This window comes from Sminthopsis crassicaudata, chromosome 4, assembly GCF_048593235.1.
Source record: "Sminthopsis crassicaudata isolate SCR6 chromosome 4, ASM4859323v1, whole genome shotgun sequence".
In the NCBI taxonomy this organism is placed as follows: Eukaryota; Metazoa; Chordata; class Mammalia; order Dasyuromorphia; family Dasyuridae; genus Sminthopsis; species Sminthopsis crassicaudata.
In genome coordinates, this window is record NC_133620.1 from 194,397,747 (window position 1) to 194,423,233 (window position 25,487).

Below are 25,487 nucleotides of genomic sequence, written 5' to 3' on the forward strand. Positions count from 1 at the left end.
TTTGTTCTACCTTATACCAAACGGCAGGCTTCCCTGAATTGCGGCTCCTGCCATTGATCTTCACCCCTTTCTTTTCTTTTTTAATCTTTGTTTAAAAAGTTGGGTTGGGGAGAAAGAAGGGATATATTGGGAAATAACTATAATATAACCACAAAAGGAACCAATAAAGTTTAAAGATAATATTATAATTACAAATGATAGAATACCATGATTTTGGAAAAATCAAAATTAAAAGGGCAATGAAAAGATGCATGGAGTGGGAGTACAATGTAGCATATAAATGACAACATATTATTTCTCATATGTAAAACCCATTAAAGGCAAGTAGGTCAGTCATATAGTGAGCATGGAAGACAACAGATGGACAACCTAATTGATACACTAATAAATAACTTCCTGAGATGAGCAGCCTGTTAAGAAGCCCAGGCATTTGGAAATCATTTTATCCTGTTCTAATGCACAAGTGAAGAAGGCAACTGTTTTTCTCAATCCTAAAGCTGACAAACCTTTTGAAATCTTTTGGAAATGAATGCCACCCCAACTTTATACTTCTTTGGCATGCATGTGATTGTAGACAAAATAGATTAAGAAGGACAAGCAAAAAAGTTGCTAGAATTAGTAGAAAGCAGAGATAACAAAAGAATTATGTTTAACAAAAGAATTATGTTAGGGCCTCCAACATCATGGATGAGTTTTCCAAGGAATAGTGACTTAAGATCAAAAATAAATATCACATGGGAGAAGCAGTGTTATAACTGTGGAAATACCACTAGACTAAGAGTAAGAAAATCTAGTGTGACCTCAGGGAAGTCATTTATCTCTGCTCCATTTTTTTCATCTTCAAAACAAGGGGTTGGACCAAAAGATATCCAAGACCCTTTCTGTGGTTGAAATTTGTATTGATGAACAGAAAAATCTAAATGGGAGTTCACAGACCTATCTAGAGATTTAAATAAAAATCCAGATTAATACTGAATACTTACATACTTTAAAAAATATCTTTATTTTGATCTCTGAAACATCCCAAGATATCTTGGTATTTTCAGGCTAGTTTTTTCTTCTTTTTTTCTTTTTTCTTAAGATCCATGCCTTTTATATCATTCTGGCTCTGATTGATTGGACAACAATAGGTGCCAAGCCAATCTCCATTTAGTCACTGTTCAAGCACTGATTGTGTCAGAGTGAATACATACAGCAAAAGTATCAGTTTTGGCCAGAAACCATGAAGATCTTTCCCTCCCACAGTGAACTTTTTTTTTTTTTTTTTTTTTTTGGGGGGGGGGGAGTGAGGGGAAGAAGGATTAGGTAAAAGAGGCCATTCTCTGCTTCATTTCTTATTTGACCTTAATCACTGACTGGGCATTGCCTCAGTAAAGACTTTAGCTTAAAAAGGCCAATGTTATGTTGGTGGGATTGTGAATACATCCAGCCATTCTGGAGAGCAATTTGGAACTATGCTCAAAAAGTTATTTAACTGTGCATACCCTTTGATCCAGCAGTGCTACTACTGGGCTCATATCCCAAAGAGATCTTAAAGAAGGGAAAGGGACCTGTATGTGCAAGAATGTTTGTGGCAGCCCTTTTTGTAGTGGCTAGAAGCTGGAAACTATGTGGATGCCCATCAGTTGGAGAACGGCTGAATAAATTGTAGTATATGAATATTATGGAATATTATTGTTCTGTAAGAAATGACCACTAGGGAGATTTCAGAAAGGCCTGGAGAGACTTACATGAACTGATGCTGAGTGAAATGAGCAGGACCAGGAGATTATTATATACTTCAACAATATTATATGATGATCAATTTTGATGGACTTGGCCCTCTCCAACAATGAGATGAACTAAATCAGTTCCAATAGAGCAGTAGTGAACTGAACCAGCTACACTCAGTGAAAGAACTCTAGGAGACAACCATAAACCACTACAAAGAATTCCCAATCCCTCTATTTTTGATTTCCTTCACAGGCTAATTGTACACTATTTCAAAGTGCGATTCCTTTTGTACAGCAAAACAACTGTTTGGACATGTATACATATATTGTATTTAATTTTTACTTTAACATATTTAACATGTATTGGTCAACTTGCCATCTGGGGGAGGAGGTGGGGAGAAGGAGGGGAAAAGTTGGAACAAAAAGTTTGGCAATTGTCAATGCTGTAAAATTACCCATGTATATATCTGGTAAATAAAAATATAAATTAAAAAAAAAAAAAAGCCAATAATATCCAGGGCCATCTCAACTAGATATCTACATCTTAGCCACTGGACCCAGATGGCTCTGGAGGAGAAAATGAGGCTGGTGACTTTGCACAGCCCTCCCTCATTAAAATCCAAATAACCTTCATGTCACGGCATCATTTCTCTGATATCATGGTCTTCTTTGAGAATGAAGAACCAACAACATGACTTTATTGGTATTGGAATTCCTAGTAATAAAAGGCAAAGACTGGCAACTATTTTGCAATGTAAAATCTTAGACTTAAACTAAAATAAAGCAAAGTAAAAATTTACAGCAAAAAAGACATGTTAAATGGTACCAAAGCTAATGACTTCCCTATTTTCCTTTATAGAAAATCAGACATTTAGGTAATGATTCAGATCAATGACTCATTGTTCCCTGGAGATGCTGCTGAAATGATACATATGTATCTTTCTGTATTTCATCTAACCCAGTGGAGTGACAGTTAACTTACTGGTTTCAATTAGCCTATTTCAGAAGTTTATTACTAGGTGGCTGATCATGACGCGATGGAAATTTCAGGCTCTAGATACCAATGAAGATCATGCTCTAACAGATGAGGAGTAGAGGAAGTGACCCCAATGTTAACAATAACTCACATTTATATAGCCACGCCAAGTCAATCATCCAACAAACATTCACTAATGTTTGCATGCTTTCACCACCATCACTTCTTAGAATCTGGTTTCCTTTAAAGTTTAGCTCAAAGGCTGAATTCAGAAAATCCAGGAAAAACTTATATGAACTGATTCTGAACAACAAGTTTTATGATGATCAACTGTGATGGACTTGGCTTTTCTCAACAACTGTGATGATTTAAGACAATTCCATTAAACTTGGGATGGAAAATGTCATCTTCATCCAGAAAGAGAATTATGGAGACTCAATATATTTTTATCTTTTTGTGTTTGCTTTTTTTTCCCTCAGGGTTTTTTCCCTCTTGGTCTGATTTTTTTTTTTTTGGGGGGGGGCACATGGCAAATATGGAAATATATTTTTTTTTAATTGCACATATTTAACCAATATCAGAATACTTGCTGTGATGGGGAAGGGAAGGAGGAAGAAAAATTTGGAACACAAAAATCTTACAAAAATGAATGTTGAAAACTATCTTTACAGGGCAGCTAGGTAGCACAGTAGATAAAGCACCTCCTCTGAAGTCAGGAGGATCTGAGTTCAACTTTTATCTCAGACACTTAACACTCCCTAGTTGTGTGACCCTGGGCAATCACTTAACCCTAATTGTCTGGGGGGGAGGGGGGGAATTATCTTTACATGTATTTGGAAAATTTCATGAAAATTAAAAAAAAAAAAAAAAAAGTTTAATTCAAGCCCCATCCCCTACATGAAACTATTCTAGCCTCCCACTCTGCAATCATATGCTCCTTCTCCCAACGCATTAAGACATGTTTCTTAAATGTGTAGATGTTGTTTCTCTCAAAAGAATGCAGTCTTCTTGAGACAAACTTCTGTATCCTCAGTATATCAATTACTCAATAAATAACCCTTGTTTAAATATCATTTATGGCGGGGAACTGTGTTAAATAACATATTCTAATACAAAATTGAGATAAACCCTGGCTTAAATTACATTTTACTGAGCAACAACATGTTCACAAATGAATGATTCTAAGACCTAAAAATAAACAATGGTCTTGATGGTAGAGGGTGAGGGACACTAACAATTGAGAAAATAAGAGATACAAAGTACTTGTGTTATTATTATCATTATTCCCATTTTACAGACTAATAGAAATTCAAACTCAAACCCTGTGATTCCAAGGATTATAAGATAATATAAAAGCATACTTTTCTTGAGATCCCGCTCTAATTTCTATTATTTTGATTTAAGGGTTCTCAAAAGAAATTCCTTGTTCATTGCTTCAGTTCTAGCTTCATTTTCCTCTCTTCTATCTGGATTGCAATTAAGCAATTCAACTATATATATTCCTTCATCATTGACTACTACCCAATAGTCTCCTTCCTGGACCAGTAACCTTCAAATTTTGGTGCAGATAAATGCCTTTGGAGGAAATAAAGAAACTTTGTTAAATAAGTACACTAAAAGTATTGATTTAATCTAAGTTAGGTCCTACTTGCTATATTCTAATCCTTTTATTCCCTCTTGATTGACACACCTCAGGAGCAATTTCAAACCTCTTTTCTCAAGTCTACAATGTCATCCTAATCCCTTTTTTGTGGGCAAATGTTAGGATTACTAGGTGAGAACTCAGGTTGTCTGGACAGTGACAAGGTGAGAATTCAGGTTGTTTGGACAATTACAAGGTGAGAACTCAGGATGACTTGATAGAAGGAGCAAGCTCATTGGCTGGGGTGGTTCCTCCCAGAAGCCCTTGCATTGTCCCACGCCCATTCTCTGGGAGGATAAAAGAGAGGACACCCAGAGATAGAAGAAGACTCTGCATTACATCTTGCTTGACGCAGCTCTCTGCAGGAAGGGAAGTCGGCTCTCTGCAGGAAGGGAAGTCACTTCTCTGGACAAGAGTTAACAGCAACTACCTGGAGACAACGGTTCATTATAGGAAGAAGAATCTGTCGGAGAGATTTGAGTAGAAGACACAGCAGATCTCTTCCCAGAGAGTGATCCGGCAGCTTCTAGAGACGACAGCTCGCTACAGGCAAATAAGCTTGTCTCCAGCTTTTCTAAGAGAAACCAAGCAATTGATCCTAAGTTCCCCTATTTCTCTTGCTCAGCATCTTGGCAACCTCTTCTTTACCATTCCAGTGCAGAGGAAGAAGAGTCTCTGCTCTAGGTTGGAGCGGCTCTCTGGAGGAGAAAGAGTCTTGTCTGGGCCAGACTTGAGGCTGCTCTCTAGAGGAAGAAGATTGGCAGTCTCAGGAGACTACAGAACTTTTTACACTATTTGTAATCTTATCTTCTCTGACTTCCTCCAGAGACTGGTCATATTATTCTCTCCTCCACCCTTTTTCTTATCTTCAAATTTGCCTTATCTACCCCATCCTCAAAAAAACAAACAAAAAATCTTTACTTGATTTTGCCATTCTTTTGGTCTATAGTCCTACCCTTCTCTTTCCATTCATTCCTAAATTGGAAGGACTTTTATACTTTCTGATTCCATTTCTACTATCTATTTGCTTCTTAAACCTTCACAATCCATATGGTTTTATTAGACTGAAATTGCTCTTTCCAATTGGAAAGATCATTCCCTCCTCCCAAATACCTCTTCTTTTCTGGATGCTGTGATACTGCTCTTTGGTTTTTCTATTCTTTACCTGTTTTGATTATTTCTCAATTTTCTTTTATTAAATGAACTTTTCCTTTTTTCCTTGGCATGTGTTTTTTTCATGGCTTCCTTCATTCTGGGACTTTTCCCTAAAACTTTGGTGTACTGAAGTTCATTATTACATGTCTACTCCTAGATATATAATACACAGCAGAAACTTAATACATTCTAAACAGAACTAATTATCTCATCTAGATTCTATCTTTGATCTCAACAATCTCCAGACTCTGATGTTCTCTCAGATTAGTATATAATCTTTCTAGTTACCCTGGTTCAAAACTTCACATTTACCTCTGACTCTTCCTTCTACCTTACCATCCATGTCTAATCCTGTGCCAAGTCTGATTGATTCTACTTTCACATTTTTTGCACTGGTTAATTCACATGGGCATTATTCTATGGTAGTCTCTCATCACTTCTCAGTTATAGTATTTTAATAGCTTCCTATTGGTCTCCCAGTTTCCATTTTTTCACCTCTCCAAGCTATTCTCCACACAAAAAACAAAAAATTCTTTCCTAAAGCAATGCTCAAAAACATCCAGTGGCTCCCTGCTGTCTCCGAGATAAAATATAAAGCCCTCAGCACATCATCTGAAGTCCTCTACTAGTAGGATTTTACATAACTTTTGTAGGGAATCCCAGTGAATTCTCAGGCATGCCTTTGTATAAATTTGTTTGTTGTGAATTTTGAAAAGCACTCCTGATATCTGATAAATTTCAGGAAGCATTAGGAGGACTGGCTATCCTCCTGGTACCTTTATTAATGAATATCCTTTATAGCAGGCCTGTATTAACCCCAGAAACCTGTCCAGTTCCTGGAGTATATATAATCCTCCTAAAGGAATAAATAAAAATTCTCTTTGATAGATCTCTTGTAATAGAGCATCTCTATACCTGAGGGAGCTGATCTATCTCAAGGGTCACTTGCCAACTGAGAATATTTAGCATAATGCCTTCTCAGCCTATTAGTAGAAAGAGACTTTGGGAACTCAGGAGGATTGATACCACTTGCCTAACACTGGTTCCCCTTAGGTTCTTACTAAGTTCTTAGTTAAAGTTAAAGTTAAAGCACTTAGTAATCTCTTAGGAAAGTACTCAAGGGTCTGGATAGCTATGATTCGGGTTCTCCCAGATGTTGGAACTCAGATGTTGTTGATTCCTTGAAGTGGTGATGATATATGTTATATGTTGTCTATCGTCTGTTTCTTATATTATCTTGGTGATCACCATGTCTGTTATACATTATTTTTATGCTATAAGCTTTCTCTTTTCTTATATCTTATTTAAATCAAGGTTCTGAGCAGTAATAAGACTTTAGAGAGTCTTAAATAAGAGTCTTTGAGACTATGCCTGTTAAAGTAGAATTCTGAACCTAAATTAATCCTACAACCTTTCTAGTTTTATTCCATATGACTCACTTCAAAAACAGAGTTTGAGACTTTCATTGCCCTTTAAAACACTTGCCCCCATTCTTTAAAAAAGAAAAAAAAAAATCACTAACACTAGATGAATTAAATAAAACAGCAATGGATAGATACTTATGTAACTATGTTTTTTCCCCTGTGTCAACAGACATAAAAACATAATCCTTTCATGACAGCACTTTTCTTTTTATTATCCCAAGGCAAGAATGGGGTAGAAGCTCTTGTAACAACTGCTTTTATTAGAATTCATTGTTTCAGTTTTCTGCAGCATTTAACACATAACTGAAAGCCAAAAAGTATTTATTCATAAACGAACTGTTTCAATAATGCACTTTAATTTTTTTGTAGCCCAAACACATTAAGTACTCTAATCAACCAATTGATCTACCATGATTCCAAAGTACTAGTAAAAAAGAATTTTGCCCATCTCATGAGAGCATAGACTAATATGCAGAATTTGAAAATATATTCTTTGACATGATTACTGTGACAATTTGTTTTTACTTAACAATAAAATAAGTATTTTTAATCCACTTCTTTCCCCTTTGTACAGTTAAGCCAAACACTTGTGAGGGTTCAAAAATCTCATATAGAAGATCTTTTAGGGTTCTAGAACTTGATATTAATCAATCCAACATTATCCACAAACCAGAAAATTAATTGTGCCTCACCAAATATAAGGAATCTCTTCTTAATTTGCTCGCACCAAAATGCCTATGATGACTATCATCTTGTGTTTATCAACAAAGGGATAAAGTAGTCATACCTATGTTTTCTTGAGATGGACATACATGTATTACAAGAGTGCCAGGCACTTCTCATCAGGCTTAAGGAATACTGATGGCAGCCAACTGTCCACAGTGGACACTGATCCCCATAGATATATGACCTGGTATCTACTTCAATGGGTGTTTTATTTAAAAAAATAAAGTCAACATTAGAAACTAAAATTATTTTATCATATTAAATAAGATTAATTACTATCTGCTTTGCTGCTGCATCCTAAAGATAATGACATCTTTCTATCTGTCTTGCTGATGAAACCTATGTATTGAAACTCCTTGAAAGCAAGGACTATCCTATTTATAACAGGAGTGAGTAGCACAGTAGATGAACATAATAACTGCTTGACAAATGTTTTGTTCATTCCCTCATTCAAGGAATACTGTGACTTTTTACACATGAATGATTTTTACTATATATTTAACATTATGAGAGAGATATTCATTAATAAATATATCTTAGACCACAGGTGTCAAACACATAAGCACTGGGCCTGGAACACTCCTGAGTGCAATCCAAACCTGATTAATATGCAAGTGGGAATTATTCAACTAAATAAAAATGTAATTAAACATAGATGATATCAATATGTAGTTTTCTAAGTCACTTATGTAAGGTTTAGTAGCCCACATTTTTTTTTTCCTCTGAGGCTGGGGTTAAGTGACTTGCCCAGGGTCACACAGCTAGGAAGTGTTAAGTGTCTGCGACCAGATTTGAACTCTGGTCCTACTGAATTCAAGGCTGGTGCTCTATCCGTTGCGTCACCTAGCTGCCCCTAGCTGCCCCAAGTAGCCCATATTTCTAAGTGAATTTGACAACACTGTCACAGACAATGAGCTGGACTCAGAATTTAAAAGGACAAAGCAGACCGAACAACCATTGGGAAATTATGTAGCCAGATAATGCAATAAATAGAGGACTGAGCTTACAGTAAGGAAAACTCATCTTTCCAATCTCAATCTAGCCCCAGACGCGTACCAAGTATATGACACTAGGCAAGCCACTTAACCCTGCTTGCTTTAGTTTCTCATCTATAAATGGTAAACCACTTCAGTATCTTTACCAAAACAACAACAACAACAACAACAACAACAACAACAACAAAAAATCAACCCTCAAAATGAGGTCATAAAAAGTCATATGACCTAACAACAACAAAGCAAGTATGATCCCAACTTTCTCCCTGAAATAAAGACTCATCTTTTTAATAAACAGTTTTCTTTGGGAAGGCATTTTCTCAGATTACAGCACTTGCTCAACCTTATAGAATTCATGATGGCAAAAAACCTCATTAATATAACCATTGATGCAAAACACTCTGGTGGGTTGATCCAGATTAAAAATGAGGAAATATTTAAGAAAATAATTCCACAATAAAACACAGATGATGTTAGCTTAAAAAATAAACAATATTCCTCCAATGATTCAATGTGGGATATGAAGTATGGCAAATTCTGAAGAATTCTGGCATGGAAATATAAGGAAAGATGGATCTGGCCAGATTTCAGCATATTGCTGGTGAATATGTACAGGAGAAATGGCATAGAAAATACTTTAGAAGAAAGGTATGACTGGAAAAGGAGCTAAAAACAATCATGCATCAAAAGCAAGCAATAACCAATGAGCAATCTGTGTACTCTCTTAATGCTCATACAAAAGATCTATAGGAAAATTCCAGCATCTTAGTGGAAGAGTTAAAGGGAGAGCATTCTCCTGTACTAAAATATATAATATTTGAACTCCCTGCAAAAATAGCAGAGTATCCAGCTCCCACAGGCCTAATACAGCAAAAACCAGGAAGTTTACACCACATTGAGAAATGACAAAAACAACCAGAGAGGTCTGATGGTGTTCATTCTGGTACTGCAGTACAAGACCAGAAGCTAGGCCCAGGGGCTCTTAAATCTCTATCTTTACTAAGTTCTGAGAAGTCAGAAAGGAACTAGAATATTTAACACTGGATATCAAAGATGCAGGAAGACCTAAGCCTGGGAGGAGGTGGCCAGCAATTATTTAATCATTTATACTTGCACCTCCAGTGCTTTTACACAGCACCTGGCATATTGTTATTGTTCACTCTCTTAGTCCTGTCTAATTCTTGATGATCCTATGGAATATCATGCTAGGCCCATCTATCTTCTACTATCTCTCAAAGTCTCAAAGCCTGTTCATTGTTTCTATATCACTGTCTATTCATCTCATCTTCTGCCCTCCCTTACTGTTAGGTTCTTACTAAGTGCTAAGTCAGTACTTAACAATTCTCTAGTTCCAGCCTTTAAGGGGAGTTTTACCCCTTTGAACTTCTGGGGAGGAGCTTACATGTTTAAGAGGACCAAGTTCATTGGTTGAAGTATTTCTCCCACAAGCCCCTGAGTTATTCCATGCCCATTCTCTGGGAGGATAAAAGAAGTTTGAGTCTGGAAAGTCAGTTCTGGATTGGATCAAGGAGAAGACATCCCGTGGATTTGCAAGTGAAGAGGACAGAGAAAAAGATTCAAAGAGAAAAGAAACCTCCTCCCAGAGAAGGATTACAACTGAGAGATGATCAGAATTTTATACCCTACCTTTTGCCTTTAATCTTTCCCAATATCAGGGTCTTTTCCAATGAATCATCTCTTCTCATTATGTTGCCAAATTTAAGTTTCAGTATTTGATATACCAATGAATAGTCTGAATTAATTTCTTTAAGTATTGATTGGTTTGACTTCCTTGCTGTCCAAGGGACTCTCAGTAATCGTCTCTAGCACTACAATTCAAAGGTGCCAATTCTGCAGCACTCAGCTTTCCTTATAAACACTTGCTGATTGATCAATTTGAAAAAAAAGTTGCATGGGTGCTACTACTGGGCTTATATCCCAAGGAAATATTAAAGAAGGGAAAGGGACTTGTATGTGCCAAAATGTTTGTGGCAGCCCTTTTTGTAGTGGCTAGAAACTGGAAAATGAACGGATGCCCATCAATTGGAGAATGATTAGGTAAATTGTGGTATATGAATGTTATGGAATATTATTGTTCTGTAAGAAATGACCAACTGGAGGAATACAGAGAGGCTTAGAGAGACTTACATCAACTCAGGCTGAGTGAAATGAGCAGAACTAGGGGATCATTATACACTTCAACAATGATACTGTATGAGGATGTATTCTGATGGAAGTGGATATCTTCAACATATAGAAGAGCTAATCCAATTCCAATTGATCAATGATGGACATAATCGGCTATACCCAGAAAAGGAACACTGGGAAAAATGAGTGTAAATTTTTAGCATTTTTTTGTTTTTCTCCCCAGGTTATTTTTTACCTTCCAATCCAATTTTTCCTTTGCAACAACAACAACAACAACCAAAAAAAATTGGTTCTGCACATATATATTGTACCTAGGATATACTATAACATATTTAATATGTATGGGAATGCCTGCCATCTAGGGGAGGAGGTGGAGGGAAATAGGGGAAAATTTGGAACAGAAGGGAGTACAAGGGATAATGTTGTAAAAAATGTTATAATTATAAAATTAATAAAAAAAATAAATAAAATATTTTTTAAAAAAAGTTGCATGGAAAGCAAATACATGATTGAATTGTCATCTTCACCACTGGAGAAAGCACTCATAGCAATGGCATGATTTTCCACAGGGTAGTATTACCATAAATGGCTTTTAGTGTTCCTGGGAATTCTTAAAATATTTCTAAGATGAATTGGAAAAGTTACTAGATCTCAGTTGTCCTTTGTTCCCACGTATGCTAATGCTTCTCTTAGAGCTTGATGTTGGAGATCAAATTTTTGTTTTTAATTTGGTTCTCCTTATGAAAGCTTGAGATCTTTCTATTTCATCAAATGACCATTTTTTCCCCTTGATGCTTAATTTGGTCAGATAATTGATTCTTGGTTGTGGTACTAGCTACTCTGCCTCCCAGAATATTATGTTCCAAGACTGCCAATGTTTTAATGTTGCAACTGTTTTAATGTTACAGTCCTGTGTAATCCTTATTGTGGCTCCCTGATATTTGAATTGTTTCTTTTTGCTACTTGCAAGTATTTTTTCCTTGACCTGATAGTTCTATAATTTGGCTATAAAGCTCCTTGGAGTTTTTAATTTTTGACCTTCTATCTAGAGGTGACCAGTGGATTTTTTCAATGCCTATTTTGTCCTCTGATTCAAGATTATCAGGGCAGTTTTTCTTGATCATTTGAAAGATGCTGTCTAGATCCTCTTTCTGATTATGGCTTTTACTAGTCCTAGTTCAATGATTCTCTATAGGTGTTTTGCTACTTCTGTCCTCTTTTGAATTGTGTCTTGATCTTCCTTGTCACCATAATGACTTTCTAAGGTCAAATTCCTTTTCTACTGCTTTTTGCTCATATCTTTTGGCCTTTATTCTTTCTTTTAAATTTGAGTTCTGTGCCTGTGGTGGAAGGGGCACTGTCTCAGGCTTCTTATGCCAGAGGCTGTAGGCCCTGGCTGTTTTTCCGGTGTTACACTGATGTTGCCGAGTCCTTGGGAGACCCTTGTATCTGGTGCTGTGCTAAGAGGCTGAGGTAGGAGATGACTGGCATTGCTGGAGACCATTGTGGTCTAGGACTGATCCTAGCCCTAGCGTCCAGAGTGTTGGGGTGCTTTTGCATTTTTGAGGATACAGTGGAACATGTATGTGGTAGTCTGGCTGCTGGTGGCCATGTTTGCCCAAAGCTATGCTAAAGCATATGGCAGTTCTTAAAGCTGGAGTCTCTCCATTTCCCTGGCTATTCTGAGGCATGTGGACGATCCTGATGTTGGTGTTTGCCTGCTCCACCATGCTGGGGCTCAAGATCTCCCACTGGTTTGCTGGGACACTTCCTGTCCTGGATTGCACTCTCCTTTTACCTGTTTTTTTTTTTTTTTTGCTGATCTTCCAAGTTTCTTGAATTCAAAGACTATTTCACCCATCTTTTTGCAAGTTCTATGATTCCAAGATTTCTTTGGGGCACTATTTTATTTGGAGGTGAATTTGGGAGAGTTATGGTGACTTACAGTTTATTCCGCCATGTTGGCTCCCAGAAATGGAGTAATTGTATTTTAAATTTTAAAAAATGATTTATCTGATTTTCTCAATTCTTTAATGAATTTTTGAGATACATTTTAGTTTAAAAATGACAATGTAGGGGGCTAGAGCACAAGCCCTGAATTCAGAAGGACTTGAGTTCAAATCACTTCCTAGCTGTGTGACCCTGGGCAAGTCACTTAACCCCAGCCTGGGGGGGGGGGGGGAAGACAATGTAAATCACATGGAAATCTTTCCCCACTGTGTCCACTAAATTGTTCTAGGGCACATAAAGGAACCTGCGGTTTGGCAAGCTGAAGGAATTTGAGAAACAAAAGAAATCAACAGGATGCTTTCCCATAGTATGAATAAGAGTTCATTGTACACCCATGTAACAGAACTGCTGAAAACAATATTTCTGTCTTTTCTTATATCACAAATTTTAACTATATTTAATCTTTCTAGTGCCTAAGAAAATTAAATGAAGTAGCCTTTTGTCAATTTAATAATGAAAGGTGGAAAATGAAATTTAATTATTTTATCACTAAGATGATAGGATATTCCTCATCTGTAGCTTCAAGGTACTTTGCTCAACTTAAAGCTACTTTGTACCTCCAATTCAATTCAATTATGAAAAATATATGCAATGCATTGGATTAGGCACTACAGATAACATGACACATACACTCTGTTATCTAGGAATTTATAAATATAATGGGGAGGGAGAAATATAGAATGTGCACAAAACTAGAATATAAATTACAACAAACGTACGGAAAAAAGCATAAATATAGTGGTAGAAGAGATCTTAAAAGGGAGAGATCATTTACAGATATTAAACAGGTGGTTTGGGAAAATCAGGAAAAACTTTATGGAAGAGTTTATGGTTTAAGTTTGACCTTGAAGAGAATTTTTGACAGTAGTAATGGAAACATTCCAGGCATGGAGAGACAGCATGTATTAAGGCCTGGAAATAAGAAAGAGCAGAATGAGATAGGAAATGATTTTGTTTGGATAGGTAGAGATCAGCAAAAAAGACTGTCACAGTGTGAAGCTAAGAATTTGTTTTGAGAGAGTCAAAGTGAAGGCCATAGCTTGCTGACCTCTGAGCTTTAGAATGCATAAAGAAGAATAGTATAAACCAAGGAAAGGGATGTTAGAGTCCAACTGCAAATCTCTGCATATCAGGCTAAAGGAATTTGGATCTTACTCTTAATATGCAATGGAGAAACCACTGAGGAGAAACACAATCAGACCCTTTGATAGGAAGATTCTTTTGGTAGGGATATGAAGGATGAAATTTAGGAAAAGATTTGCTGGCATGTAAATCAGAGAAGAGACTTGTAAAATTATCCAGATTCAGAGACTGAAAGAGAATGATAACAGTAAGAATATGGAGGAGGTGATGGAAAGAAATTCTAATGAATTATTCCTGTTTCCAGTTATAGTATTCTCCCCAGCTACAATGCTTTCAGTCTAATAATTGTTTTAGTCCAAAAATTCTCCTCTTCTCAAATTAGAAATATTTTGAGCTCAAAACTTAATTTTTTTCTATTTGCACAAAGGAGAATGGGACAAGATTATTTGGAAGATCCAGCTTTCAATTTTTTACCATCCTGGACTTTCTTCTACAAAATTTCTTCAAATGGAGTATTTCTTCTGCTTTGATGCATCTTCAGCTTTCATTTTTTATTTTTTTATCTCTCTCAGGATAGTAATCAGAACCCTTTGTGTTTTCTGTATCATGCCTACTCTAATAATACATACACTTAAGTATTTAATAAAAAATTTAATCTAAAGATCATTACATTGTTGATGTAATCAAAGACCAACTCTAAAAAGCAAATAGTTAATATAAAGTACAACTTGGGGACTCTTAAGATTTATTTACCATTAATAATTCAGATAATTCCATAAATAAAACTAAATACCAAGAGACTAAATAGTGATGTTTAAAATACCCAGATTATTTGATATTCATTGAAACTAAGGAATTTCTATTTAAAAGGGATCATTTGGTCTAAATCCCTTATTTTACTAAAGAAATGGAGGATTACAGAGGGAAAGTTTACAAAAGGAATAACAGACCTAGATATGAAACCAAGTCCCTTTGGTGTACTTCCTTTTAAAATTTTCCCTCCCTTTCCCCATTCTCTTTTGCTAAAGCTTCTGGCTTAGTTGTAGTATTCCCATGTTGTCATCATTTGTCTTTTATTCTCAGAGGACCATGACATCAAGGAGGTAATGCCATGACAAGCAAATGAATTGCATTTAAGTGACCATGGGCTGTGCAAAGTCACCAGACTCACTTTCTCCTCCACAGCCATCAGGGTCTAATGGCCAGATGTAGATCAGGAGGAGTAAAGATGGCCCTGGATCAGTGGGAGATCTTAGTCTTTTTAAGTGAAAGTCTTTTAATAAGTTTCAGTTTGACTGAGACAATGCCTAATCATTAAAACCAAGTAAGAAATGAAGAAGAGAATGGCCTCTTTTACTTAGTCTCCCCTTTCCCCCAAAAAGAAATTAATCTGGGAGAGGAAAATCTTCAGGGTTCCTGGCCAAAACATAAACTATTGCTATATACATTCACTCTGAGCCAATTAGGGCCCAAACAATGACGAAGTAGGGCTTGGCTTGGGACCCATTTGTTGTCCAATCAGTGAGAGGGAAAGGGAAAAAAAAAAGGAAAGGAAAGAAGAGGAACTGTGTTGCCCAACTGCCCAGTTTCAGTTAGGTCCCCAGAACAGAAGATGCTACTCCTACTCACAGAGACTGTTGTTTTCCATTCTTAAAAAGGACCATAACATCAGGGAGGTGATACCATGACATGCAAGAGAACTGGATATAAGTGAGGGAGAGCTGTGCAACATCACCTGCCTTATTTTCCTCTCCATCTGGAGGAATGTACTGGAAAGATACAGACCTTCAGTCCTCCTGGATATTTCCATGTAGTTCTAAAATAAACTATAGAAACTATGGGAGCCTCTTTTTTTTTTTTTTTTTGCATTTGCTTGAGTTCACATTCAGTGTCAGTACCTCATGGTAATGAAATGAATCAGTTTAGTAGCACATGGATAGCAATTTAGTCAACATTGGTTTATAGTCACTAAAGCAAGCAGTAAGGCAAATACATATGCTACTGCTTTGTCTTGAAGGGAGACAAAAATTTTCCAAAAGGCTAAAGCAACTGTAGTGTGGTACAATGCAAAAAATATTGAGTGTGGAGTAAAGAGAATTGGGATTTGATTCCTGTATCTACCACTGTATTCCTGTACTTACCACTGGTATGAATTTAGGTAAGTAATTTCATCTATATTTCTGAGTGCTTATTTGGGGAATTCTAATAGATTGTGTATAACAATAGCATCTGAAAATATCCTATACATAGCACTAGAGTAACAAGGGAAGTGCAATTTGCCATTAAGAAAAGAAGATAACATAAATGCTACTATCAATGCAGGATTCCTAGAGATGACAGATAAGCAGTTATGGGGCAGGGAAGAAACAATATAATCATTAAAGCACCTATGTTAAGACACTATAAATTTTATAACAAATGGGAATTTCCATGAATGCAAAATATCTACATTATTCTGTTACTTTTCTGCTTGATTAAAGTTTTTCTATTAAGTATTTAAATATGCCTCTTCAGTAAATTAATGGATCTCTCATCTTTTGAATGGAGGCATTCTTTCCAACAATAAATGTAGATACATTGCATCAGGCTGTCATTAGCAAACTTTCAAACATTTTCAAATAAATTAAAATAAAGTAGAAGTCTTTTTAGACTTTTTCTAATATAAAATTTGAAATCTACACCTTTAAATATATTTTATTCTTACCTCAGGAGCAAACATGGTCTCATAGGAAGGATTGTATTGGACTTCCTTAATGGCAGGGTCAAGATGTACTCCAGTCTCCACATCTTCCTAAAAATAAAACAAACACATAAACTTTAAATAGCTAGTGACTGCTATATTACTTTCACGTGTATAAGCACTGCTTTTAAATTCATTATCTAGTGAGTGGTACAATAATAATAAAGAGCATTAATGTAACATTAACATTTGTAAGATTATGTATAATATATGTATATATACACATGTGTACATATCACATATCACAAACACACCTTGCATACACCTGACAAAAACGTGGGTGTATATACATTAAATTCAGAAGAAGACTCAGAAAAGTTAGGGCAATATTGATATCACTGTGTTAAATTTTAAATACATATACAAGTACGTACACACACACGTGTGTATGTGTGCATTCACATACATATGAATGTATGTATGTAATAAAGACTAATGGTTTTATATACAATCCTCTTATGTTTATGATATAGAAATGTTCACATTTATAATATGGTAAGTTCACAAAATCTTTTCTTCAGTCTTATAATAGCTATTATGTAAAATGTAATTAAAATTTTTAATATGTTATGATTGATAAAAATAAGCAGTTGTTTTTGAAGGTTAAAATGATTGAGAAAATTTTGCATTTTTTTTTCATATTTTAAAATCTCTTTTCTCCTAGCAAGTATGGAACATCCATACAAGTTAATAGTGCTTTTGGCAATTTTCTTATGAAATTCACAAGGAAGAAAATTTCACACTTCAGCTTTTCACACATTCATCCGGTGTGTTCTCATTATTAATAGGCTGGGTGAATAAAGTTCTCAACTTTCCTCTCTGGCTAAAGACAATAGAAAGAATCTGACACAGGACACAGGACATAGGTATTTATCCAAAGAAAGCCAACTGCTAAAATATTCTCAACATAATAGCTACATCTCCAAAACAAATTCTAGAAAGCTCCCTAGTGCCTCCAATCCCAAATCCACATATTATACATCATATTAGATTATAAAATACTGTAATTACATTTCCTTATTTGCTAGCCATATAATGGCTATAGATTAAGATAACTGAATCCTTTTCTAACCTGTTAAAACTGCTTTTAAAAAAAATTATAAGAGCTTTTAAGCAGCCTTAGTTGTCTGTATCTTGGCTACCATCCTCATTTCCTCATGCACCTCCCACTCTTGACTCTGGAATCTGGGTCCTGATAGCTGTTCCCTTATCTTGCCAAAAACCATGTTTCTACCTTTTTTCTAGGCCACCATTTAAAAATCATATTGCATGAAAAAGATGCTCCAAGTCATTATTAATCAGAGAAATGCAAATTAAGACAACTCTGCAATACCACTACACACCTGTCAGATTGGCTAGAATGATAGGGAAAGATAATGCCCAATGTTGGAGGAGATGTGGGGAAAACAGGGACACTGATACATTGTTGGTGGAATTGTGAATACATCCAGCCATTCTGGAGAGCAATTTGGAACTCTGATCAAAAAGTTGTCAAACTATGAAGTGCTACTACTGGGCTTATATCCCAAAGAGATCTTAAAGAAGGGAAAGGGACCTGTATGTGCAAGAATGTTTGTGGCAGCCCTCTTTGTAATGGCCAGAAACTGGAAACTATGTGAATGCCCATCAATTGGAGATTGGCTGAATGAATTGTGATTTATGAATATTATGTAAGAAATGACCAACAGGATGATTTCAGAAAGGCCTGGAGAGACTTACATGAACTGATGCTGAGTGAAATGAGCAGGACCAGGAGATCATTATATACTTCAACAACACTATATGATGATCAATTCTGATGGACGTGGCCATCTTCAACAATGAGATGAACCAAATCAGTTCCAATAGAGCAGTAATGAACTGAATCAGCTACACTTAGCAAAAGAACTCTAGGAGACAACTATGAACCACTACATAGAATTCCCAATCCCTCTATTTTTGTCTGCCTGCATTTTTGATTTCCTTCACAGGCTAATGGTACACTATTTCAAAGTGCGATTCTTTTTGTACAGCAAAACAATTGTTTGGACATGTATACATATATTGTATTTAATTTATACTTTAACATATTTAACATGTATTGGTCAACCTGCCATTTGGGGGGGGGGGGAAGGAGGAGAAAAATTAGAACAAATGTCAATGTTGTAAAATCACCCATGCATAGATCTGGTAAATAAAAACTATTAAAAAAAATAAAAATCATATCGCCTGTAAATCTGGTCATCATTCTCATTTCTCCCTACTGCCAACTTCCAAACCCATGAAATCTAGGAATATATAACTCCCTACCAAAACTTTCTCCTCCTTTTCTGCTCCTCCCTCTTCCTGTACCTCTCTTTCTTCCATTTAGAATTAATTTCCTTTATGGTATGAACTTTTTTAAATTAAAAAAAAAAAAAAAAAAAAAAAAGATAGTTGTTCCCCAGTGCTTAGCATAGTACCTGGAGGTATTTAATGGCTCCCTTTTTTCGTTTCTTCCTTCCTTCACTTTTCCAGACAAAATACCTTCAAGTCCTTCAACTAATCCTCATATGACCTTTAGTTGTCTCTCCTCTGTGCACACTAATTTATCAGAGTCCTTTCTAAACTGTGATACCTAGAACTAAAGAAAGTACTTCAAGAGCTGACCAACTACCTACTGGACATCTTGAATTGGATGTCTCAAACCTCTTAACACATCCAAAACACAATTTATGTTTTCTTTCAAACCCTCCTTTTTCCCCAACTTCTCTATTATAGTAGAGGATATTATTAATCATATTCCTCAAACTAGGTATTATCCTTAATTCCTCACTCTTACCTCATTTCCCATCCTACATAAACAAATCTGCTACTAATTCTTATAGGTTCTACTTTCATAACAGCTATTACCTGCATAACCTTTCCTACATTCATGCAGCAACAGGTACATCATTTCAGGCCTGAACCACTGCAATAGCTTTCTAGTTCATTTCCCTCAACTCTCTTCCCCAATCAAATTCATTCTTTACCAAAATGATTTTCCTGAAGCACATGCCTGAAGATATTCTTCAACTATTGAATAAACTTCAGTGGCTCCCTTTTGCCTTCCAAATCAAGTATAAAAATCCGTTTGGCTTTTAAAACCCTTAAAAATCTATCTATTTTTGAGGAGGAATCAAGATGATGGAGAGTAGACACATCTCTATTTGACCTCCTCCAAGGTTCTCTCAAATTCACAGCAGATTTGGCCTCTGAACTGGCTTTAGAGTGACAGAACCCACAAACATTTGGAGTACAAAGTTCCAGGAGAAGATACTTTGGAAGAACTTCAGAAAAGGTCTGTTTTAATTGAGCAGGGGGAGAGACTGCTAAGTCCAGACCATAGGGCAGGGAGCGGGGAGCCAGAGCACCAGGGAATCTATTGCAAGGCTCATAGGCCTCTGTCCTGGTTAAAGCCAGTGGATCAAGACACCCAAAGCAAATACAAAAGGCAAATTATGAGCCCCTGAACCCCAGAACATAGGACCTGGCCATGCCTAGCCAGCACCAGAAGTCAGTTAGCAACACCGGTCCCAGGGTAAACTAAAGTGGATGTTGCCCCTTTGCCTCTGAGCAGACTTCAACCTTTAAAAAAAAAGAAAAAAAGAGCAAAAAAGCAAAAAGAACTCTGACTATAGACAGCTTTTATGGAGACAGAGAAGAACAAACCTTACACTCAGGATCCTAAAAGCAAATCTGTTCTAGATAAAACCCCAAAGGATGATATGAATTAGTCCCCATTTCACAAGGCTCTCTTGGAAGAATTCAAAAAGGATCTTAAAACAGAGATGGAAGAAAAATGGGGAAAGGAAATGATATCTTTGCAAGAGAGTATGGAAAAGGAAAAACAGAAATTATCTGTTTAAAAAACAAAAAATAAGATTTTTTAAAATTTTAAAAAATTAGATTTGATGAAATGGAAAAGGCAAATAACTCCTTGCAAAATAGATTTGATGAAATAGAAAAAGCACAGAACTCAGTACAAAATAGATATGAAAAAGAAACCAATTCATTGAAAAACAATTTGTGAAATGAAAAAAAAAAAAAAAAAAAAAAAAAAAAAAAGAACAAAACATCTCAACTGGCCAAATGCAAAAGGAGATTAGAAAAAAAAGCTAACAGAAGAAAATAATTCACTAGAAATTAGAATCGAGTAAATGGAGGTGAATGACTCAATATGACTTTAAAAAAATCAGAAAAATAACCCTCCCTCTGCCCCCCCCAAAAAAGAAAAAATAGAAGAAAATGTAAAATACCTCATTGGACCAACAACTGACCTGGAAAAGAGATCTAAGAGAGATAATCTAAGAATTATTAGACTTCCTGAAAACCATGATTAAAAAAAAAAAAAAAAAAAAAAAAAAAAAGAGCTTAGACATCATCTTTCAGGAAATTATCAAGGAAAACTGCCCAAATGTCCAAAATGTAGCTATTTCTTACCTTCCTAGTCTTCTGACACTTTTTCTTCATCTCCACATTTTTTATACTTCAGTAGCACTAATTTGCTGCTCTTCACATATAGTAGTCTACCTTGTAGCTCTGTCTTTTTAAAAGCCTACAATACCAGATTTACCATAAGATGTAGCATAAAGAAAGATCAGTGCCACTGGGGTGAAAGGGTGTTCAGCCCAGGTCTATCTGACTCTGGAAAAGCCAGTGAGAGGGTCTTAATCACAGCAAATCAACAACTAAGACCTTCAGTCATTGCTCAGTAGAGGAGCAAATCAGTGAAGCAGCCCCCACTACCAGCTTAGAAGGCAAACTCTGGGATATCAGGCTGTTTCCTGGAAAGAGCAGCCAAACTGCCTCCTGTGCTCAAAGCTAAGGCTCAGAGCTGCACAGGAACCTTTACCTCAGAACAGAGTTCCACCTTAAAAGTAAAAAAAAAGAGGAAATGCCAAAAGAAAAAGAAAGAAAATGAGCAAGAAACAGAAAAGAACTTTTGACCTCAGAAAGCTACTATGGTGACACAGCAGACCAAAACACAAACTCAGGTGAGGACAGAATGTCCATAGAAGAAATCTCAAAGAGTGATATAAATTGGTTTCAAATCCAAAGAGGCTTCTTGAAAATGCTCATAAAAGACTTCAAAAGGCAAATAAGAGAGGTAGAAGAAAAAATGAGAAATGAGGTATGCATGAGAGCCAACAGTTTGGGAAAGGAATGGAAAAAATTGTCTGAAGAAAAGAACTACTTAAACAGTAAAATAAACCAAATAGAAAAAGAGATACCAAAGGTAACCGAAGAAAATAACACATTAAAACCTATAACAGGGCAAATGGAAACTAATGAGTTTGTGAGAAAGCAAGAATCAATCAAACAAACTAAAAAGAATGAAAAATTGGAAGAGAATGTAAAGTACTTTGTTGGCAAAACAACCAATCTAGAAAATAGATCCAGAAGAGGTCATTTTAAAATGATTGGTCTATCTCAAGACCATGACCAAAAAAAGAGCCTGGATAGCATTCTTCAAAAAATCATTAAGGAAAACTGCCCTAATATTCTAGAAACAGATGGGAAATATTCATTGAAAGAATCCATGTATCACCTCTGCAAAAAGGTCCCACAAGGACCCCAAGGAATACTATAGGGAAACTCCAAAACTATAATCTCAAGGAAAAAATACTGCAAGCTGCCAGACAAAAACAATTCAAATATCAATGAGCAACAGTCAGGATTACCCAGGATCTGGCAGCTTCTATAATCTGAGGGCCTGAAACACCATATTCCAGAAAGCAAAGGATCTGGGGCTATAATCAAGTATTAACTATTCAGGGAGACTCAGCATTATCTTTCAGTAGAGTAGATGGAGCTTCAATGAAGTAAGAGACTCTCAATCATTTCTATTGAAAAAAACCAGAACTAAGCAGAAAATTTAATCTACAAACATGGGACTCAAAAGAACCAAAAAAAGGTAAACAGGGGGAGGGGGGAATATATATATATAAAGGTCAAACTATTTATATCCCTAAATAGGAAAACACTATCTCTAACTCTTTTTTTTTAATTTAATTTTTATTTTATTTTATAATTAGAACTTTTTTTTTTTTTGACAGTACATATACATGGGTAATTTTTTACATTATCCCTTGCACGCACTTTTCTATTCAGATTTTTTCCCTTCCTCCCCCAACCCCCTCCCCCAGATGGCAGGCAGTCTTATACATGCTAAATATATCACAGTATATTCTAGATACAATATGTGTGTAGAACCGAATTTCTTGTTGCACAGGAAGAATTGGATTCAGAAGGTAAAAATAACAGTTTACACTCATTTCCCAGTGTTCCTTTTCTGGATGTAGCTGATTCTGTCCATCATTAATCAATTGGAATTGGATTAGCTCTTCTCTATGTAGAAGATATCCACTTCCATCAGCATACATCCGCATACATTATCATTGTTGAAGTGTATAATGATCTTCTGGTTCTGCTCGTTTCACTTAGCATCAGTTGATGTAAGTCTCTCCAAGCCTCTCTGTATTTCTCCTGTTGGTCATTTCTTACAGAACAATAATATTCCATAACATTCATATACCATAATTTACCCAACCATTCTCCAATTGATGGACATCCATTCATCTTCCAGTTTCTAGCCACTATAAAAAGGGCTGCCACAAACATTTTGGCACATACAAGTCCCTTTCCCTTCTTTAGTATTTCCTTGGGATATAAGCTCAGTAGTAGTATGGCTGGGTCAAAGGGTATGCACATTTTGATAACTTTTTGGGCATAATTCCAGATTGCTCTCCAGAATGGTTGGATTCTTTCACAACTCCACCAACAATGCATCAGTGTCCCAGTTTTCCCACAGCCCCTCCAACATCCATCCTTATTTGTTCCTGTCATCTTAGCCAATCTGACAGGTGTGTAATGATATCTCAGAGTTGCCTTAATTTGCATTTCTCTGATCAATAGTGATTTGGAACACTTTCATATGAGTGGAAATTGTTTTAATTTCATCATCTGAAAATTGTCTGTTCATATCCTTTGACCATTTATCAATTGGAGAATGGCTTGATTTCTTATAAATTAAAGTCAATTCTCTGTATATTTTGGAGATGAGGCCTTTATCAGAACCTTTAACTGAAAAAATGTTTTCCCAATTTGTTACTTCCCTTCTAATCTTGTTTGCATTAGTTTTGTTTGTGCAGAAACTTTTTAATTTGATGTAATCAAAATGTTCTATTTTGTGATCAATAATGGTCTCTAGTTCTCCCTTGGACACAAACTCCTTCCTCCTCCACAAGTCTGAGAGGTAAACCATCCCCTGTTCCTCCAATTTATTTATGATTTCGTTCTTTATGCCTAAATCTTGGACCCATTTTGATCTAATCTTAGTATATGGTGTTAAATGTGGGTCCATGCCTAGTTTCTGCCATCCTAATTTCCAGTTTTCCCAGCAGTTTTTGTCAAATAATGAATTCTTATCCCAAAATTTGGGATCTCTGGGTTTGTCAAACACTAGATTGCTATTTTTATTCACTATCTTGCCCTGTGAACCTAACCTATGCCACTGATCAACTAGTCTATTTCTTAGCCAATACCAAATGGTTTTGGTGACTGTTGCTTTATAATATAGTTCTAGATCAGGTACAGCTAGACCACCTTCATTTAATTTTTTTTTTTCTTTACTTCCCTTGAAATTCTCAACCTTTTGTTGTTCCATATGAATTCTGTTGTTATTTTTTCTAGGTTATTTAAATAGTTTCTTGGAAGTCTGATTGGTATAGCACTAAATAAATAGATTAGTTTAGGGAGATTGTCATCTTAATTATATTCGCTCGGCCTATCCAAGAGCACTGAATGTCTTTCCAATTATTTAAATCTGACTTTATTTTTGTGGCAAGTGTTTTGTAATTTTGCTCATATAATTACTGACTCTCCTTTGGTAGATATATTCCCAAATATTTTATACAATCGACCGTTATTTTGAATGGAATTTCTCTTTGTATCTCTTGCTGTTGGATTGTGTTGGTAATATATAAAAATGCTGAGGATTTATGTGGATTTATTTTGTATCCTGCAACTTAGCTAAAATTGTGAATTATTTCTAATAGTTTTTTAGCAGAGTCTTTGGGGTTCTTTAAGTATACCATCATGTCATCTGCGAAAAGCGATAATCTGATTTCCTCATATCCTACTCTAATTCCTTGAATCTCTTTCTTGGCTCTTATTGCCGAGGCTAGAGTTTCTAGTACTATATTGAAAAGTAATGGTGATAGTGGGCAACCTTGTTTCACTCCTGATTTTATAGGGAAAGGTTCTAGTTTATCGCCATTACATATGATGTTTACTGAAGGTTTTAAATATATGCTCCTTATTATTTTAAGGAATAGTCCATTTATTCCTATACTCTCAAGCGTTTTTAGTAGGAATGGATGTTGAATTTTATCAAATGCTTTTTCTGCATCTATTGAGATGATCATATGGTTTTTATCAATTTGATTATTAATATGGTCAATTATACTAATAGTTTTCCTAATATTAAACCAGCCCTGCATTCCTGGTATAAATCCCACTTGGTCATAGTGTATTATCCTGGGGATGATTTTCTGAAGTCTATTTGCTAATATCTTATTTAAGATTTTAGCATCAATATTCATTAAGGAAATTGGTCTATAGTTTTCTTTCTCAGTTTTCGATCTACCTGGTTTAGGTATCAGTACCATGTCTGTGTCATAAGAAGGAATTTGGTAGGACTCCTTCAATCCCTATTTTTTCAAATAGTTTACATAGCATTGGAGTTAGTTGTTCTTTAAATGTTTGGTAGAATTCACATGTAAATCCATCTGGTCCTGGGGACTTTTTCTTAGGAAGTTGGTTAATAGCTTGGTCTATTTCTTTTTCTGAGATGGGACTATTTAGACTACTTCTTC

General features: G+C 35.8%; 1 protein-coding gene across 1 annotated transcript in view; it reads right to left on the reverse strand.

Moving 5' to 3' along the window:
* CDC40 (cell division cycle 40) overlaps positions 1-25,487 on the reverse strand; it is a 68,667-nt gene that overhangs the window by 28,060 nt on the left and 15,120 nt on the right. The window contains exon 2 of the mRNA XM_074310109.1: positions 16,576-16,662. Coding sequence (XP_074166210.1) covers positions 16,576-16,662 — 87 coding nt within the window. The remainder of the gene's footprint in view (positions 1-16,575; positions 16,663-25,487) is intronic.